The 20,612-nt window shown below is 41.3% G+C and overlaps 2 protein-coding genes across 4 annotated transcripts in view; both read left to right on the forward strand.

Moving 5' to 3' along the window:
- sgta (small glutamine rich tetratricopeptide repeat co-chaperone alpha) overlaps positions 1-7,296 on the forward strand; it is a 30,531-nt gene extending 23,235 nt beyond the window's left edge. For both annotated transcript variants that reach the window (XM_060941656.1, XM_060941655.1), the window contains exon 12: positions 6,852-7,296. The gene's annotated coding sequence lies outside the window, so the exon portion shown is untranslated. The remainder of the gene's footprint in view (positions 1-6,851) is intronic.
- A 1,603-nt stretch (positions 7,297-8,899) lies between these two features.
- slc1a8a (solute carrier family 1 member 8a) overlaps positions 8,900-20,612 on the forward strand; it is a 59,934-nt gene continuing 48,221 nt past the window's right edge. For both annotated transcript variants that reach the window (XM_060941657.1, XM_060941658.1), the window contains exons 1-2: positions 8,900-9,120; positions 9,392-9,701. In XM_060941657.1, the coding sequence (XP_060797640.1) occupies positions 9,495-9,701 (207 nt within the window). In that variant the 5' untranslated portion in view covers positions 8,900-9,120; positions 9,392-9,494. The remainder of the gene's footprint in view (positions 9,121-9,391; positions 9,702-20,612) is intronic.

Raw genomic sequence — 20,612 nt, forward strand, 5'->3', positions numbered from 1 at the left:
ATCGCAGAAAATCATTGGCCCTACTCATAAAAAGGGATCAGTTTCATAAATTCATTAATCATTAATTCAAGTGTCTAATAATAGTTTATAGCTAAGCTATTAAAATCAGTGGAATAACTTGATGTTGATATAGTTTAGTGAGTATTGTAGCTCTAATGTAATATGTTTACTCTAGATCTGTAACATTCATATAATAACCAAATGGGTGAAGGCAATTAGAATACTTGTTTGGCAGAGGTTGGCACTCCGTGAATGTTGTAGCAATAGACAGGACACAGTTTATTCCAAAGATGCCATTTATTGAAATAGCTGACATGAATTGGCAAACTAATACTAATCAGATATAGCAACAATGGTAGCCAAGGAATAATTCAATATAAATGGTGATAGTGTATACAAATAAGAATCAGTAGTGTATATGATAACTAAAGCACTAATGGTGATCAGAAGTAATAAGCTATATGCACGTTTACAGTGTAGGGGCGAGTGGATGTTAAAATGTGATGGGGAAATCACGTGTGTGAGAGTGAATGGAATGCGCGAGCCTTGTGCTAGGCCTCGCCCAAAGGGGAATGGGCCACAAGGAGAGCGCACGAGGGAGAGAGGGCGAGACAAAGGATCTGTAGTTTAAAAACTAGTCTCGGCTAGGCCTTAAACCCAACTTCTACTCAACCCTTAAGGCCTCTGCATGCTCTTGCGACAAGGCTTTCGCAGACCGTTGTAATTTATCGTTGAGCGGGGAGTAATAGGCGTGCGCGATGTTATTCACTGCCACAACGCAAGGGGGCGCGAAGTCACGAAATCGCTAGGAGTAGTTGGTGGGTGTGGTTAGTGGAGTGTTTATCCTCTGGTTCCTTATAATGACGAGAACTGGAGTCGTATAGATGTACGTACTTCCTCACTTCCTCGATCAACCGCTCTTCGTGCTGCTCCATCTTCGCTCGTGTTTTTAAAAATGGCGGTCGTGAAAACAAACCAAACCGGGAAAGTAGGGAAGCGGAAGTGCGTGTACAGCGGATGTAGAGTGGACCAATCAGAGCCCTCTTGTCTGCAACGCTGTCTGCGAGGCTTCTGCGGTGGTCACAATTTTTGGGAGGTGCGCGCAGAGCGTCTGCGAAGGTGGGGGGGCTACGCAGACACTGTCTGCGACGCTATCTGCGAGGACTGGGTTGTCAGCATAAATTGGCCTTTAGCTACTCCTGAAATCCCAATGTTGAGGAGTGTAGTGTGACAGAGGGCGTTAAAGAGAGAGAGAGAACGCATGCACGATCTAACTAAATACAGATAGTAAATAAAGCAAATTAAACAACACGCGGTCTAAGACTGACTTTCATGTGAATCAAATGTGTACATTTAAACCGTGAATGAATTCAAATAAACAACACTCTTCACATTAACTAGCCACAACTAAGACTAACAATTGCCCAGATACCAGCCTTACTTGAGATTGCTCTTGCTTGGCAACCGAAAGTGCGCCGTCTGTTATCCGAAGACAGCGCGGAGCGCAGGTCCAAGGAGGAAACAGTTCTGTTCTTTTTACTTTTACAGCTCGTCAGCTGAAGATCTTCGGTGTCCCGTCAGTCATCCAATGATCTGGAAGGAATCTTGTTTGTACAACCCCAATTCCAAAAAAGTTGGCACACTGTGTAAAACATAAATCAAAACAGAATGTGAAGATTTGCAAAATCATGGAAACCCTATTATTTCATTGAAAATAATACAAAGACAACATGTCAAATGTTGAAACTGAGAATTTTTATTGTTTTTTGAAAAATATATGCTCATTTTGAATTTGATTTCAGTAACACATTTCAGAAAAGTTGGGACGAGGCAACAAAAGACTGAAAAGGTTATTTAATGCTTAAAAAAAACTAATTTGGTTAATTGGCAACAGGTCAGAAACATGATTTGGGTATAAAAAGAGCATCCCAGAGAGGCGGAGTCTCTCAGAAGTAAAGATGGAGAGGGGTTCACCGCTCTGTGAAAGACTACGTGGGCAAACGGTGCAATAATTTTAAGAATAACGTTCCTCAATGTAAAACTGTAAAGAATTTGGGGATCACATCATCTATGATGCATATCATTAAAAGATTCAGAGAATCTGGAGAAATCTCTGTATGCAAGAGACAAGGCTGAAAACTGACATTGGGTGCCTGTGATCTTCAGGCCCTCAGGAGACACTGCATTAAAAGCAGACACGAGTCTGTAGTGGAAATCACTGTATGGGCTCAGGAACACTTCAGAAAACCATCGTCTGTGAAAACAGAAAACGGCTTTCTGCACATATTAAAATTGCATGGCTCTGTAGTAAAAGAGTCTGGGTGCTAAACTGGCCTGCCTGCAGTCCAGACCCCTCTCGCATATAAAACATTTGGCGCATTATGAAGTGCAAAATATGACAAAGGAGACCCCGAACTGTTGAGCAGCTGAAATTGTATAACGGGCAAGAATGGAACAACATTTCTCTTTCAAAACTGCAGCAACTGGTCTCCTCAGTTCCCAAACATTTACAGAGTGTTGTTAAAAGTAGAGGTGATGCAACACAGTGGTAAACATGCCCCTGTCCCAACTTTTTTGAAATGTGTTGCTGACATCAAATTCAGAATGAGGAGATATTTTTCAAAAAACAATAACATTTCTCAGTTTCAACATTTGATCTGTTGTCTTTGCACTATTTTCAATGAAATATAGGAGTTCCATGATTTGCAAATCATCATATTCAGTTTTTACAGTTTACATAGCGTACCAACTGTTTTGGAATTGGGGTTGTAGTTCGTTGACATTTGAGAAAGGGAGACGGGATCCGGTCGCCTTTTCTCTTTTAAAATACTGCGTGGGCTGCAGTAACTAACCGGTTCAGTTATTATTGCAACTATGCGAAGATCAAATACATTGAACTTCGGCTAAAGGTCCGGTATCAATAGCTCGTTCTTTGTCCTTTGTTCTCCTGTAGCACAGATGCAACGATGTCTCTTTCACACATGGAAACCCACCGCCAGAGAGAAGGAATTTTTGCTGTGTTCACACTTGTACCGGTACGAAAGTGGTATAACTGTATCGATACAAAGTATACCGGTACAGTTTAGTGCATCTGTCCACACTAGTGAGAAATGTTTGCAGTTTTCCTTCACGGAAGTTGAAATGCGCGTGCGCGAAATGTTTCCGTGGTTACCGAGTAACTTCCTTCCGAGAATATGGCGGATGAAACAACGTGTGTGTGCTTTTTGTTGTCAATGTACAGTCTGTATTTCTGGTGGTCATTTATTCAGTCGAATCGTTTAAAACGCGCAAGGCAGTTGAGAAAGAAACAAAGAAAACGAATCTCCGTTCTTCACTATTTTATTCAGCGAAGACATTGATTGAGGTGCGTGACTTTGCGCATGCGCATTATATTTGTATCAATACAGAACCGCTTCATCTGTCCACACTACAGCGAAGCGCTACGGTACCGATACTGTACCGGTACGAAACCCATACATTTGTGGGTTTCGTACCAATACAGTTATACCGCTACAGTACCACTATAGTTGCTAGTGTGGACAGGTGTTGCGGTACGAAAGTAGTTTCGTATCGGTACAAAATCCCTAGTGTGGACAGGGTATATGATTCCGCCGCAGGTTTTAAGCGCAGTCGTGACGTCACTGTATTTGGTATCCAGTATCATCTCTGTATCCAATACCATTACAGGGAGTCAGAAGAGTGGGCGGAGATAGAACATGGCATCGAGTACAGGGATTGGTGTGTTCAATGCTGTACGGTGAAAGGGGGAAGATTACTATGGCTACGGCATGGCAGCCCCCCCTACACTGTGGATGACGAGCGCAAACTAAATTCTGAAGTGTATCCTGACTGCTGAAAGTAGGGCTACATTTAAATTACAGGCCTCATTGTTCAATTCTGATTTTTTTTTTTTCTCTTCTCAGGATGGATTTACACATCTTGACAGTTCACATTGATAATTACAAGTGGCCTGTATGTAATGTGAATGCCTCCGTCCTCCTAAAAGGCACATATGCACACACTGATATGTTTTTGCACGAGTCATCTGCGTCACTGACAACAAAAAAATGTCGTTTGTGAGACGGCTCATGGTACTGTATTAAAACCGACTAACTGGATGCAATAGTATCTAGAGTGCATCATGTTTTGCTCTGGAGGACGGCGAGCAGTTTGTCAGCTGTACGTGATCAGTTCAAGAAGGTGAAAAAAGCCAGACGGCCAGCTTTTTCTGGTTTTGAAGCTATTGTAGCTTTCCTCCATCGTTGTTTTGCCATGCTGCTGAAGAAGACCGCGCTCAGCGCCTGCGTATAGGCAGAAAGCCACATGACTTCTGATCTGGCTGTTCTCATTCATGTCGCATGGCCACAAATCGGACGCATATCCATTTTAGCATCTTGCATAAACGTGACTGATTTGAGAAGATTGGATTTCTGTGTCCACGCGGCCATGAAAACATCAGATCTGTGCCGCATTAAGGCGGAAAATCAGATTTGAATCACTTCAACCTGGTAATGTGAATGTAGCCTCGGTAACCCTGCACCTTGCAGCAGCACAAATACCCAGAGCCAAGACGTGGACTGACCATGGTGATGTGATGTGTACTGACTAAAGACCATCAGGCTCCGTTTGATTTACAAATCTTAGGCAAAGGATTTGAAACTAAGTAACTGTAGATGGTTAATGTTCCAAATATCTCTTGGCTCTATTGAAATAGTTGCACATTCAAGTGGTAATTTGCAGGTATTCAGAATGATGTCATGTTCAACATGCAAAGTAGGGGCGGGGGGGAATAAGCGGACATCACTCTGCTCGTCTCGTTAGCAACAAGTGAGCCTCCTAATTTTGAAGAATGATCTGTTTCTCCTTCCTCAAACATTGACCCATGTAGTCAGTGTTGTAGCTTTAAAGGAACAGTCCACCGTACTTCCATAATGAAATATGTTCTTCTCTGAATTGAGACGAGCTGATCCGTACCTTTCCGAGCTTTGCGCGACCTCCCAGTCAGTCAGACGCGCTGTCACTCCTGTTAGCAATGTAGCTAGGCTCAGCATGGCCAATGGTATTTTTTGGGGCTGTAGTTAGATGCGACCAAACTTTTCCCCGTTTTTCCTGTTTACATAGGTTTATATGACCAGTGACGTGAAATAAGTTCAGTTACACAAATTGAAACGTGGTGATTTTCTATGCTATGGAAAGTCCGCACTATAATGACAGGCGTACTAACACCTTCTGCGCGCTTCGACAGCGCATTGATACCTTCACTCCTCTTCGGGCGGGCGAATGCCCTGGTCTGTCCGCCCTGTCTAAAAAAAAAAAAAAATGGTACAACTCGAGCCCCATGGTAAAATTGGGACTTTGTCATTTTTCTGCATGAGGCCCATGGTAAAACCACACTTCCAGGAGGGGCTGCCATCTGCCTCCCAAGCCGGCCGAGAGCGCTCCTCGTCGGGCACGGCCAGGCGGGCGAATGCCCTGGTCCGTCCGCCCTGTCAAAAAAAAAAAAAAAATGGTACAACTCCGAGTGAAGGTATCAATGCGCTGTCGAAGCGCACAGAAGGTGTTAGTACGCCTGTCATTATAGTGCGGACTTTCCATAGCATAGAAAATCGCCACGTTTCAATTTGTGTAACTGAACTTTGTTTCATGTCACTGGTCATATAAACCTATGTAAACAGGAAAAACGTGGAAGAGTTTGGTCGCATCTAACTACAGCCCCAAAAAATACCATTGGCCATACTGAGCCTAGCTACATTGCTAACAGGAGTGACAGCGCGTCTGACTGGGAGGTCGCGCAAAGCTCGGAGAGGTACGGATCAGCTCGTCTCAATTCAGAGAAGAGCATATTTCATTATGGAAGTACGGTGGACTGTTCCTTTAACAAGAATGTTACTACTCTATGAACACACTATCCATTGCTAATGTGGTAAATGACTATTCTAGCTGCAAATGTCTGGTTTTTGGTGCAATATCTCCATAGGTGTATAGAGGCCCATTTCCAGCAACTCTCACTCCAGTGTTCTAATGGTACAATGTGTTTGCTCATTGCCTCAGAAGGCTAATGGATGATTAGAAAACCCTTGTACAATCATGTTAGCACAGCTGAAAACAGTTGAGCTCTTTAGAGAAGCTATAAAACTCACCTTCCTTTGAGCAGATTGAGTTTCTGGAGCATCACATTTGTGGGGTCGATTAAATGCTCAAAATGGCCAGAAAAATGTCTCGACTATATTTTCTATTCATTTTACAACTTATGGTAGTAAATAAAAGTGTGACTTTTCATGGAAAACACAAAATTGTCTGGGTGACCCCAAACTTTTGAACAGTTTGGGGTATGTATGTTGTTTGATTTTATAGTAGATACTGTGTGTGTGTGTGTGTGTGTGTGTGTGTGTGTGTGTGTGTGTGTGTGTGTGTACAGTATAACTTCTCTAAAGGTAAAAAAGTGATTGTGTAAAAAGCTGAGACTTCAACATTGTTTGTTTATTCAGTTTTGATTTAAACAAGCAGACGTTCTGCAAGTGAACTTTATAGTCTGTGTGCTATATACAGAGCTCTATCAGTTTTGGAAATATTTAATAATAAAAAGTCAAGGGTACATGATTGATTGATTGATTACATTTTTGACTGTGTGCATATCAAAGTCAGGAACATGGGTTCTAGTAAACTGTTTGGGACAAATTGCTGAATGAATGAATTGACATGCAAGAAGTAACTGGGATTAATTGATTGATTAAATAATTACTAAAATACATTTTGTTAAACAAGCATATAATTTGGTTCAAAAACATTCTTCCTGATGATAATTCTTGCTCCTTCTTCTTCTTCTTCCCTCCCCTCCCCTCCCCCAATAGGTAAAGAATCATCGTGAGGGACACAGAGAAGACCGGCTTGCTTTTTCTTTTTACCTTCTTTTTAAGATCTATCATATTTACAAGTCCAGGGACTAAACCAATTTGACATCACAAGGAGCGCATGTGTGTCCAGCTGTCGTCCTCCCTGCATTGCCTGTCTTTGAAGAAACCAATGTAGCCAAAATTTTGAGGTCGTATCTGGCCACCTAGATGCTAAAAAAGCCTGTATGGATGTACAGAAGCATCACCCTGGTTTATTATCATCATTTCTGTGTAACTAATACATGATCATGGATTGTCATAAGTCACTGTTTTTCATGGACTGGATCAACACAGAGCGATTTCCAGTAATTCTGCAGTAACAAGCTGTCTTTGTGAGCAGAAGAGTTTGTAAAAGATATGTACACTGTTGATATGGAAATTAAATGTCAGATTTCAAATAGGATATGATTGTTGAGATTGACTGACTGGGGGTTGGTAAAGATACTGCTGCAATTTCAGAGGTCATATTCTGATCAATTTGGATTAAATGTTGACTCCAGATGTAAGAGGATAGGACGGTCTGGGAGTAGAGGGAGGTGGTGGTGTAATTTCTGCAATCTCTCAAATACAGTGGTGCTTGAAAGTTTGTGAACCCTTAAGAATTTTCTATATTTCTGCATAAATGACCTAAAACATCAGATTTTCACACAAATCCTAAAAGTAGATAAAGAGAACCCAGTTAAACAAATGAGGCAAAAATATTATACTTGGTCATTTATTTATTCAGGAAAATGATCCAATATTACATATGTGAGTGGCAAAAGTACGTGAACCTTTGCTTTCAGTATCTGGTGTGACCCCCTTGTGCAGCAATAACTGCAACTAAACGTTTGCGGTAACTGTTGATCAGTCCTGCACACCGGCTTGGAGGAATTTTAGCCCATTCCTCTGTACAGAACAGCTTCAACTCTGGGATGTTGGTGGGTTTCCTCACATGAACTGCTCGCTTCAGGTCCTTCCACAACATTTCGATTGGATTAAGGTCAGGACTTTGACTTGGCCATTCCAAAACATTAACTTTTTATTCTTCTTTAGCCATTCTTTGGTAGAACTTGTGTGCTTAGGGTCGTTGTCTTGCTGCATGACCCACCTTCTCTTGAGATTCAGTTCATGGACAGATGTCCTGACATTTTCCTTTAGAATTCGCTGGTATAATTCAGAATTCATTGTTCCATCAATGATGGCAAGCCATCCTGGCCCAGATGCAGCAAAACAGGCCCAAACCATGATACTACCACCACCATGTTTCACAGATGGGATAAGGTTCTTAAGCTGGAATGCAGTGTTTTCCTTTTTTCAAACATAACGCTTTTCATTTAAACCACAAAGTTCTATTTTGGTCTCATCCGTCCACAAAACATTTTTCCAATAGCCTTCTGGCTTGTCCACGTGATCTTTAGCAAACTGCAATGTTCTTTTTGGAGAGCAGTGGCTTTCTCCTTGCAACCCTGCCATGCACACCATTGTTGTTCAGTGTTCTCCTGATGGTGGACTCAAACATTAACATTAGCCAATGTGAGAGAGGCCTTCAGTTGCTTAGAAGTTACCCTGGGGTCCTTTGTGACCTCACCGACTATTACACGCCTTGCTCTTGGAGTGATCTTTGTTGGTCGACCACTCCTGGGGAGGGTAACAATGGTCTCGAATTTCCTCCATTTGTACACAATCTGTCTGACTGTGGATTGGCGGAGTCCAAACTCTTTAGAGATGGTTTTGTAACCTTTTCCAGCCTGATGAGCATCAGCAACGCTTTTTCTGAGGTCCTCAGAAATCTCCTTTGTTTGCACCATGATACACTTCCACAAACGTGTTGTGAAGCTCAGATCCCACCTGACTCTAATTTCACCTTCAAATGAACTGCAAATCCTAGAGGTTCACAGTTTTACCACTCACAGATATGTAATACTGGGTCATTTTAATATTTGTGTCTCATTTGTTTAACTGGGTTCTCTTTATCTACTTTTAGGTCATATTTATGCAGAAATATAGAAAATTCTAAAGGGTTCACAAACTTTCAAGCACCACTATAGGTCCCAACAGTGTTGGCTGGGTTGTATATTTGTCTCTGCAGTATGCGCAGTGGACTACAGAGGGCGCAGAAGCCTTTATACCACGCCTCATGAAGTGCACCTATGTAGGGAGCAAGGAGCGGTTTGGTATTCAGCCCTACCAGCGATTAGGAACAGGGCAGGTGATTGAACAAACGGAAGTACCCGAGAAAACGCAGGTAACCGAGCGAGGAAGAAATAATATTAACGTTATTCAGTATAAATGGCTGTTTAGGAGAAAAAGTAAACAGTAAGTTGCTGTGTTTGTAGCTTTGTATAGCTGTGAGCATTAGAGCTCGGTTTGAAAACATGGCTCATGCTGAGAGAGAGAGAGAGAGAGATAGGGGGGATTCTGCTTGTTTATCCTCACCAATACCAGTTTTAAATAAAATAACAGAAATGATGGTGATTAAATAAGTGTGACTTGCTTTCCTGTTTCTTCCTGATCAGTCAGGGATTGAGAAGGTGTGATGGAGGCTGTTCATGTTCCAGCCATGCTCTCACTGTTCTCATAAACTCCCTGCTGCTGCTGCTGCTGTGAATGTGAATCAACATGGAGATGGTTGTAGCTAAGATCCTGTGCCTCTTTGGCATGTTTGGCCTCATGCTGGCTGCCATCCTCATCCCTGTTCGAATGATGCAGTCGGACCTGGACAAAGCTGTGAGGTACAGAAGAGCAGTGGCCTTCAGTAACTCGTTTGGAGGTGGTGTGTTCCTGGCCACCTGCTTCAATGCACTTCTGCCTGCTGTTAGAGATAAGGTGAGTGTCACCAGAGCAGTACTGGGTAACACCCCTGTTTGCTCTCAGAACAACTGCATGGAGTGGATTCCACAAGCTGTCAGAAATATTACCGTGACATTCTGGTCCATCCATGCCCATGTGAATGTATTGCTGCACACAGTGGTGCTTGACACAAGTCCTAAAAGTACAACCCCGATTCCAAAAAAGTTGGGACAAAGTACAAATTGTAAATAAAAACGGAATGCAATAATTTACAGATCTCAAAAACCTATATTGTATTCACAATAGAACATAGACAACATATCAAATGTCAAAAGTGAGACATTTTGAAATTTCATGCCAAATATTGGCTCATTTGAAATTTCATGACAGCAACACATCTCAAAAAAGTTGGGACAGGGGCAATAAGAGGCTGGAAAAGTTAAAAGTACAAAAAAGGAACAGCTGGAGGACCAAATTGCAACTCATTAGGTCAATTGGCAATAGGTCATTAACATGACTGGGTATAAAAAGAGCATCTTGGAGTGGCAGCGGCTCTCAGAAGTAAAGATGGGAAGAGGATCACCAATCCCCCTAATTCTGCGCCGACAAATAGTGGAGCAATATCAGAAAGGAGTTCGACAGTGTAAAATTGCAAAGAGTTTGAACATATCATCATCTACAGTGCATAATATCATCAAAAGATTCAGAGAATCTGGAAGAATCTCTGTGCGTAAGGGTCAAGGCCGGAAAACCATACTGGGTGCCCGTGATCTTCGGGCCCTTAGACGGCACTGCATCACATACAGGCATGCTTCTGTATTGGAAATCACAAAATGGGCTCAGGAATATTTCCAGAGAACATTATCTGTGAACACAATTCACCGTGCCATCCGCCGTTGCCAGCTAAAACTCTATAGTTCAAAGAAGAAGCCATATCTAAACATGATCCAGAAGCGCAGACGTCTTCTCTGGGCCAAGGCTCATTTAAAATGGACTGTGGCAAAGTGGAAAACTGTTCTGTGGTCAGATGAATCAAAATTTGAAGTTCTTTATGGAAATCAGGGACGCCGTGTCATTCGGACTAAAGAGGAGAAGGACGACCCAAGTTGTTATCAGCGCTCAGTTCAGAAGCCTGCATCTCTGATGGTATGGGGTTGCATTAGTGCGTGTGGCATGAGCAGCTTACACATCTGGAAAGACACCATCAATGCTGAAAGGTATATCCAGGTTCTAGAGCAACATATGCTCCCATCCAGACGACGTCTCTTTCAGGGAAGACCTTGCATTTTCCAACATGACAATGCCAAACCACATACTGCATCAATTACAGCATCATGGCTGCGTAGAAGAAGGGTCCGGGTACTGAACTGGCCAGCCTGCAGTCCAGATCTTTCACCCATAGAAAACATTTGGCGCATCATAAAACGGAAGATACGACAAAAAAGACCTAAGGCAGTTGAGCAACTAGAATCCTACATTAGACAAGAATGGGTTAACATTCCTATCCCTAAACTTGAGCAACTTGTCTCCTCAGTCCCCAGACGTTTACAGACTGTTGTAAAGAGAAAAGGGGATGTCTCACAGTGGTAAACATGGCCTTGTCCCAACTTTTTTGAGATGTGTTGTCATGAAATTTAAAATCACCTAATTTTTCTCTTTAAATGATACATTTTCTCAGTTTAAACATTTGATATGTCATCTATGTTCTATTCTGAATAAAATATGGAATTTTGAAACTTCCACATCATTGCATTCCGTTTTTATTTACAATTTGTACTTTGTCCCAACTTTTTTGGAATCGGGGTTGTAGATAAAGAGAGCCCGGTTAAACAAATGAGACACAAATATTAAAATGACCCAGTATTACATATCTGCGAGTGGTAAAACTATGTGAACCTCTAGGATTTGCAGTTCATTTGAAGGTGAAATTAGAGTCAGGTGTGAGTGGGCACTCTGTTTTATTTAAAGAACAGGGATCTGATCTTCACAGCACATGTTTGTGGAAGTGTATCATGACACAAACAAAGGAGATTTCTGAGGACCTCAGAAAAAGCGTTGTTGATGCTCGTCAGGCTGGGAAAGGTTACAAAACCATCCCCCTCCACAGGAGTGGTCGACCAACAAAGATCACTCCAAGAGCAAGGCGTGTAATAGTCAGCGAGGTCACAAAGGACCCCAGGGTAACTTCTAAGCAACTGAAGGCCTCTCTCTCATTGGCTAATGTTCATGAGTCCGCCATTAGGAGAACACTGAACAACAATGGTGTGCATGGCAGGGTTGCAAGGAGAAAGCCACTTCTCTCCAAAAAGAACATTGCTGCTCGTTTGCTGAAGATCACGTGGAAAACCCAGAAGGCTGTTGGAAAAATGTTGCATGGATGGATGAGACCAAAATAGAACTTTTTGGTTTAAACGAAAAGCGTTATGTTTGGAGAAAGGAAAACGCTGCATTCCAGCATAAGAACCTTATCCCATCTATGAAACATGGTGGTGGTAGTATCATGGTTTGGGCCTGTTTTGCTGCATCTGGGCCAGGACGGCTTGCCATCATTGATGGAACAATGAATTCTGAATTATACCAGTGAATTCTAAAGGAAAACGTCAGGACATCTGTCCATGAATTGAATCTCAAGAGAAGGTGGGTCATGCAGCAAGACAGCGACCCTAAGCACACAAGCCGTTCTACCAAAGAATGGTTAAAGAAGAATAAAGTTAATGTTTTGGAATGGCCAAGTCAAAGTCCTGACCTTAATCCAATGGAAATGTTGTGGAAGGACCTGAAGCGAGCAGTTCATGTGAGGAAACCCACCAACATCCCAGAGTTGAAGCTGTTCTGTATGGAGGAATGGGCTAAAATTCCTCCAAGCCGGTGTGCAGGACTGATCAACAGTTACCGCAAACGTTTAGTTGCAGTTATTGCTGCACAAGGGGGTCACACCAGATACTGAAAGCAAAGGTTCACATACTTTTGCCACTCACAGGTATGTAATATTGGATCATTTTCCTCAATAAATAAATGACCAAGTATATTTTTCTCTCACTTGTTTAACTGGGTTCTCTTTATCTACTTGTGTGAAAATCTGATGTTTTAGGTCCTATTTATTCAGAAATATAGAAAATTCTAAAGGGTTCACAAACTTTCAAGCACCACTGTAGTTGCTGTATATTTATGTGGTGAATCTCTTCTACCAAATCCCAAAAGTGATCCACTGGATTCTGTCGAAGCCCATGCATTTTCTCATAATTATGACGTGCATGAGATCCGTCCAACATCTATACCGCGTAGGGAAACTGGAACCAATCCCAGCTGACTTTGGACAAGAGGTGAGGTACACTGTGGGCAGGGCGCTAATCCATCACACAGCTGTCATACAGAACATCCTAAGTCTTAATTATGAAATATTAAGTCACAAATATGAGACGATAAGTAATGAATCTTCTTTCGGCTGTTCCTGTTAGGAGTCATTACAATGGATAATATCCCTCCATCTCGTCCTGCTCACGGTATCTTTTTCTGTCGCACCAACTGTCGTCCTTCACCACATCCATAAATCTCATCTTTGCTCTTCCTCTTTTCCTTCTACCTGGAACTCCGTCTCCAGCATTCGTTTCCCAGTATACCCTGGACCTTTCCTCAGTATGTGTCCAAACCAACTCAATCTCCCCTCCCTCGCTTTGTCTCCAAGCCATCCTATATGTCCTGTCCCTTTTAATATACCTATTTGTCATCCTGTCCAATTTTGTCACTCCCTATGAAAATCTCAGCTCTTCAGTTCAGCCTCCTGTTGGTGCCAAGTTATCAGATAGCAAGTCATAATTGTGAAATCAGGCCATAAATATGGGACACCAAGTTATTATGAAGTCATAAATATCAGATATGAAGTCATAATTGAGTGTCATAAATCTAAGATATTGAGTCACAAATTTGAGATACGAACTCTTATGAAATGGGAAGTCATAATTCTGAACTATAAAGTCCTGATGATAATTATGAAATATCAAGTCATAAATATGGGATGGATAGAGCAAAATTTTTTGGTTCTAAGTTTAAAATGAGATTTATATGGTCATAATTTCATGCTAGTCATGTATCAAGCAAGGCATAATGAGATACCGTGCTGTAATTTTGGAACACTTGGTCATAATTTATAAGAAAGTTAGTTATAACTGCTTGCCTGCGACCCTGTAGAAGGATAAAGCGGCTAGAGATGATATGAGTTATAACTGCATGGTATTAAAGGGCATATTCTGGACCAATTTTTTTTTTTAATATGAAAGTATTTCCCTTTACACACTCATCCAGAAGGGTAATTTTGCACAAGGCCATCTGTCTACAGCAGAAAAAAATAAAATAAAACGCGTCTGGAAAAATCCCAAGGGAGTCTGGAGCCAGATTCGTGACGTCACCTGCGGAAGCGCCAGCAGGCTGCGCGAGCTTTGCACGGTTTCAGTGCACAGCCTGTGTAGACCAAGCGCTCCCATTTCTCGCTCTCTGTCTGGTCTTTTGGAAAACGATGAGTACTAATCCCATCAAGATTGGTGTTGCTACACCCTCCTACGATACATCTGTTAACCATTTTAATAATTACGCGATAACGTTGAAGAAATTTGCAGAAAACCACCAGGTCGTTTTCTCATAAACAAACCAGCGCTGACGCAGGATTCAGAGGGAGGCGTCCCGCACACGACGTCACGAAAATCAATGTTTCCCGGGAAATCCAAATGGCAAGTTTTTTCAGAGGCGAACCAATTCACCTCAAATGGCTTGATTTCAACTGAATTTTTCTGGTATTGCGCAAGGTCAAAAAAAAATTGCAGAGAATGCAGAATGTTACAGATATTTGACCGAAGTTTAATATAAAATAGGAGAATTACATTGATCTTGCTCCTGAATTTAGCCGTGATATGCACTTTAAGTCATGAGTATGAGATACAAACCATAACTTCCAGATGCACGGTCATAATTATGAAAAGTCATAATTTTGTAGTGAGAAGTGGTGATTGTGAGATTTACTGCTTATAAACCGTGCTGTCTAAGAGATCAAACCTGGAGTGTAGGCAGGCCTGTGTACGTACGTACGTACACACACACACCCCGTCCAAAAATACCAGCTTTAGTTGTTTAAATAATTACAGCTTTTTGTGTTCAAGTTTGGTTTTTTCCTTTCCATCTTGTATTTATGACTTGGTATTTTGAAATGAATTATGGCTTAAGTCATGATTGAGCTATCGTATCTCAAAAGTATAAAACAACCATACAACCATATGCAGAATTTATATATATATATATATATTTTTTTTTTTTTTTTTACACTAACTCTGGGAGCTTTAAAGTGCCATTCCACCATTGGATGTATTCTTTGGCATAAAATGCAATATATTTTATGACAACATGACTAGACAGAGAAATCTTTTAGCTTCAAAATGATATATCAAACATAATTTTTTGACAACGACAAGTATATTAATTTTGCGACCAAAGTCACCTACCCTTTTAATTTCCGCGCGGTAGTGAAACGTGATGTCATCGGCAGGTTCCCCTTCTTGTGTACCACGTGTCGGTCTATTTTTAGACCAGGAAACCCCCAAAGTGAGAGTCATTTCTCCTCGTATATGGGGGCCAAAAAAATTGCGAAAAATTGAGTTAATCTTTCAGTTAGCTAGATTTATTGGTATTAGCTAGATTTATTGGTATTATTTTTATCGCGTTCTATCCGCCATTGCTGATAATATGTGCCACGTCACATGGTACACAAGAAGGGGAACCTGCCGATGACATCACGCGCGGAAATTAAAAGGGTAGGTGACTTTGGTCACAAAATTAATATACTTGTCGTTGTCAAATTGTTTGATATATCATTTTGAAGCTAAAAGATTTCTCTATCTAGTGATACCATTTATATATGTTGTCCAAATATATTGTATTTTATGCCAAAGAATACATCCAATGGTGGAATGGCACTTTAACGCTAAACTTTGTCTCTCTGGGGTAATTTCTGTATTTTTGTGTCACTTTCCCTTCACAATGATGAGTCAGAAGATGGTGCTGTTAAATGGATGGCATTCATTCCAGTCAGTTTGACTTCCACAGAGAAAAACAAAAGAAAAGTGTTTGCTAGCAAACAAAAATAAATAAATAAATGGAGCTACGCCTTTTCTCTGTGGCTCACGGCACCACCTCCTACCCAAGCAACAATACTGATAACATTGTACCCACTGTACAACCTGAAACATTGACCCTTTGCTGTCTACTCTGCTGTTTTTGTAGAGCTCCTATACAAAATGCGTAACGGCTGGAACATCTAGTAATATAATCGGTGGTAAACGTCACTGGATGCCGTGAGTGTAATATGTAGGGATGATATTTTGCACAAGGCAAAATATTCGTCCTGGGTGATGGATAGAATCCTATAAACGAAGGTTGTCTGAGTTTGGAAAGAAAATATTTATCTTTTTAAATATTACACTGAAATCATCCAGGTGAACGACATATTCCGACAGTGATGAACTTTTATGTGGTTAACTGTTTCTCAACCAAATTGGTCAAGCAGCGTTCCGGGAGTGATTTATATTTTCTCTAACCGCACTGAGACATTTCATGTGTCTCACTCCTCTGTGTGTCCGTGTTCCCAATGTAAAAATTCCACTTCCTAGTTTGAAACAATTACTATTTAAAAAAATAAAATAAAATTTTAGTGGCATCAGCAGCTGACATGGTAAACAGCTTTTTTTCAGGAATATAACTTTTGGCTTACAGTGGGGCAAAAAAGTATTTAGTCAGTCACCAATTGTGCAAGTTCTCCCACTTAAAAAGATGAGAGGCCTGTAATTTATCATAGGTGAGAGACAAAATGAGGAAAAAAAAAAAATCCAGAAAATCACATTGTCTGATTTTTAAAGAATTTATTTGCAAATTATAGTGGAAAATAAGTATTTGGTCAATAACAAAAGTTCATCTCGATACTTTGTTATATACCCTTTGTTGGCAATGACCGAGTTCAGACGTTTTCTGTAAGTCTTCACAAGGTTTTCACACACTGTTGCTGGTATTTTGGCCCATTCCTCCATGCAGATCTCCTCTAGAGCAGTGATGTTTTGGGGCTGTCGCTGGGCAACACGGACTTTCAACTCCCTCCAAAGATTTTCTATGGGGTTGAGATCTGGAGACTGGCGAGGCCACTCCAGGACCTTGAAATGCTTCTTACAAAGCCACTCCTTCGTTGCCCGGGCGGTGTGTTTGGGATCATTGTCATGCTGAAAGACCCAGCCATGTTTCATCTTCAATGCCCTTGCTGATGGAAGGAGGTTTTCACTCAAAATCTCACGATACATGGCCCCATTCATTCTTTCCTTTATACGGATCACTGTTCTTGTGATCATTTTGACCCCACGGGGTGAGATCTTGCGTGGAGCCCCAGATCGAGGGAGATTCAGTGGTCTTGTATGTCTTCCATTTTCTAATAATTGCTCCCACAGTTGATTTCTTCACACCAAGCTGCTTACCTATTGCAGATTCAGTCTTCCCAGCCTGGTGCAGGTCTACAATTTTGTTTCTGGTGTCCTTTGACAGCTCTTTGGTCTTGGCCATGGTGGAGTTTGGAGTGTGACTGTTTGAGGTTGTGGACAGGTGTCTTTTATACTGATAACGAGTTCAAACAGGTGCCATTAATCCAGGTAACGAGTGGAGGACAGAGGAGCCTCTTAAAGAAGTTGTTACAGGTCTGTGAGAGCCAGAAATCTTGCTTGTTTGTAGGTGACAAATACTTATTTTACCGAGGAATTTACCAATTAATTCATTAAAAATCCTACAATGTGATTTCCTGGATTCTTTCCCTCCATTTTGTCTCTCATAGTTGAAGTGTACCTATGATGAAAATTACAGGCCTCTCTCATCTTTTTAAGTGGGAGAACTTGCACAATTGGTGGCTGACTAAATACTTTTTTGCCCCACTGTAAAATATGAAAGCTCATCAGATGAAGATGAAAAGGAAGAAGGGAAGCCATTTTTACTGGAAGCACCTTTAACCAGGATGTATCCGTCATTGTTGGCTCACTAGCTGGTGTGCTGTAAAGTGAGTGGCTTCTTCACGATCTGTTTCTGCTAGTGGAGCAAAAATAAGCAGAACGTTTGGCCATATGTCCAAAATGTCACTTACCCTGGGTTCTGAAAAATATTCTCCACTTTTTTTCCCTTTGAAAAATAGTCCAATAAATATTCACTTTTTCCAAGTGCCTATTTTTTCCTTAAGGCCCCGTCACACTTATTCGGAATTAGCAGGAATCAAGCAGAACCAGCCGGAATGAAAAATTTTTCAAAATTCGTGCCACATTCGGGCGGGAATTTCAAACTGACCAACATTCTTACAGCTTTGTAAGAATGCCATTCGAATTCTTAGAATGTGCTTCGAACCCGCCTCGAATGATTCTTGCACATTCCGGGTGTATTAGCTTTCGAATGCAGTTCAAATGTAGTTGGAACACAGTAGGAATACCTAGAATGCAGTAAGAATGCACTTCGAATGCCGTACGAGTACAGTTCAATTGCTGCCCAAATACCACCCAAAGTCTGGTTGGAAGGTGCCTCGAATGCAGTCAGAACGCTCCCGGAATAGCCACCGAATATGTTTTGAACGTCTAAGAATTCAAAGAGAATGCAGCTCGAATACTTGGAATGTACTTCAAATATCCCGGAATATACGAAGAATTTTCATTCTAATGGCATTCCGGCTCATTCGAGGGACATTCTGGCAGGATTTGAAGTGGTTTGCCATTTCGATTTTTCCCTCGAACGCGATCGGAGTGTTTCAAATGCTGTTGGAATGCCGTAAGAATATTTAGAATGCAGTTAGAAGACACTTCAAATGCCGTTCGATATTTCTCCTCTTCGAATGCATCTCGAATGTTTTGAGCATGAGCAAAACATTCGGGCCGGCCACAAGAATGGGCCCGAATGTTTAGAATGCACTTTGAATATCCCGGAATATACAAAGAATTTTCATTCTGACGGCATTCCGCCTCTAGTGTGACTATACCCTTAGTTACCAACTTATCAAAGTTGACCTAATATAGATTTATACCAATTAAACTCACAATTCAAATACAGTGGTGCTTGAAAGTTTGTGAATCCTTTAGAGTTTTCTATATTTATGCATAAACATGACCTAAAAGTAGATAGAGAACCCAGTTAAACAAACGAGACAAATATTATACTTGGCCATTTATTTATTGAGGAAAGTAATCAAATATTACATATCTGTGAGTGGCAAAAGTATGTGAACCTCTAGGATTAGCAGTTAATTTGAAGGTGAAAGTAGAGTCAGGTGTTTTCAATCAGTGGGATGACAATCAGGTGTGAGTGGGCACCCTGTTTTATTTAAAGAACAGGGATCTATCAAAGTCTGATCTTCACAACACATGTTTGCGGAAGTGTATCATGGCACGAACAAAGGAGATTTCTGAGGACCTCAGAAAAAGCGTTGTTGATGCTCATCAGGCTGGAAAAGGTTACAAAACCATCTCTAAAGAGTTTGGACTCCACCAATCCACAGTCAGACAGATTGTGTACAAATGGAGGAAATTCAAGACCATTGTTACCCTCCCCAGGAGTGGTCGACCAACAAAGATCACTCCAAGAGCAAGGCGTGTAATAGTCGGCGAGGTCGCAAAGGACCCCAGGGTAACTTCTAAGCACCTGAAGACCTCTCTCACATTGGCTAATGTTAATGTTCATGAGTCCACCATCAGAAGAACACTGAACAACAATGGTGTGCATGGCAGGGTTGCAAGGAGAAAACCACTGCTCTCCAAAAAGAATATTGCTGCTCATCTGCAGTTTGCTAAATATCACGTGGACAAGCCAGAAGGCTATTGGAAAAATGTTTTGTGGACGGATGAAACCAAAATAGAACTTTGTGGTTTAAATGAGAAGCGTTATGTTTGGAGAAAGGAAAACACTGCATTCCAGCATAAGAACTTCATCCCATCTGTGAAACATGGTGGTGGTAGTATCATGGTTTGGGCCTGTTTTGCTGCATCTGGGCCAGGACGGCTTGTCATCATTGACGGAACAATGAATTCTGAATTATACCAGTGAATTCTAAAGGAAAATGTCAGGACATCTGTCCATGAACTGAATCTCAAGAGAAGGTGGGTCATGCAGCAAGACAACGACCCTCAGCACACAAGTCGTTCTACCAAAGAATAGTTAAAGAAGAATAAAGTTAATGTTTTGGAATGGCCAAGTCAAAGTCCTGACCTTAATCCAATCGAAATGTTGTGGAAGGACCTGAAGCGAGCAGTTCATGTGAGAAAACCCACCAACATCCCAGAGTTGAAGCTGTTCTGTACGGAGGAATGGGCTAAAATTCCTCCAAGCCGGTGTGCAGGACTGATCAACAGTTACCAGAAACGTTTAGTTGCAGTTATTGCTGCACAAGGGGGTCACACCAGATACTGAAAGCAAAGGTTCACATACTTTTGCCACTCACAGATGTGTAATATTGGATCATTTTCCTCAATAAATAAATGACCAAGTATAATATTTTTGTCTCATTTGTTTAACTGGGTTCTCTTTATCTACTTTTAGGACTTGTGTGAAAATCTGATGATGTTTTAGGTCATATTTATGCAGAAATATAGAAAATTCTAAAGGGTTCACAAACTTTCAAGCACCATTGTATGTGTACAGATACAGCTAGGTCTCTCCATTACATATAACATTTGGGCTCCACTCCAGCCTCTGATGAGAGAGACTTGATTTTGGGTTCCCTGTACGCCATCAAGCTAAAATAAACCTGTTTAGTTTGAGCTTCCTTAAGGTTATTTTAGCAAAGAGTTAATCGAAAGAGGTATTCGGACTAGCCTGGGCCCGCCCATCCTAAGTGTGACGCAACACGAGGGCCTGTTGCGAGCTTAGTCTGGCCAGGCAAGCTATCTCCAGCATTTCCAA

Source organism: Neoarius graeffei, chromosome 15 (genome assembly GCF_027579695.1).
Source record: "Neoarius graeffei isolate fNeoGra1 chromosome 15, fNeoGra1.pri, whole genome shotgun sequence".
NCBI classification, from domain to species: Eukaryota; Metazoa; Chordata; class Actinopteri; order Siluriformes; family Ariidae; genus Neoarius; species Neoarius graeffei.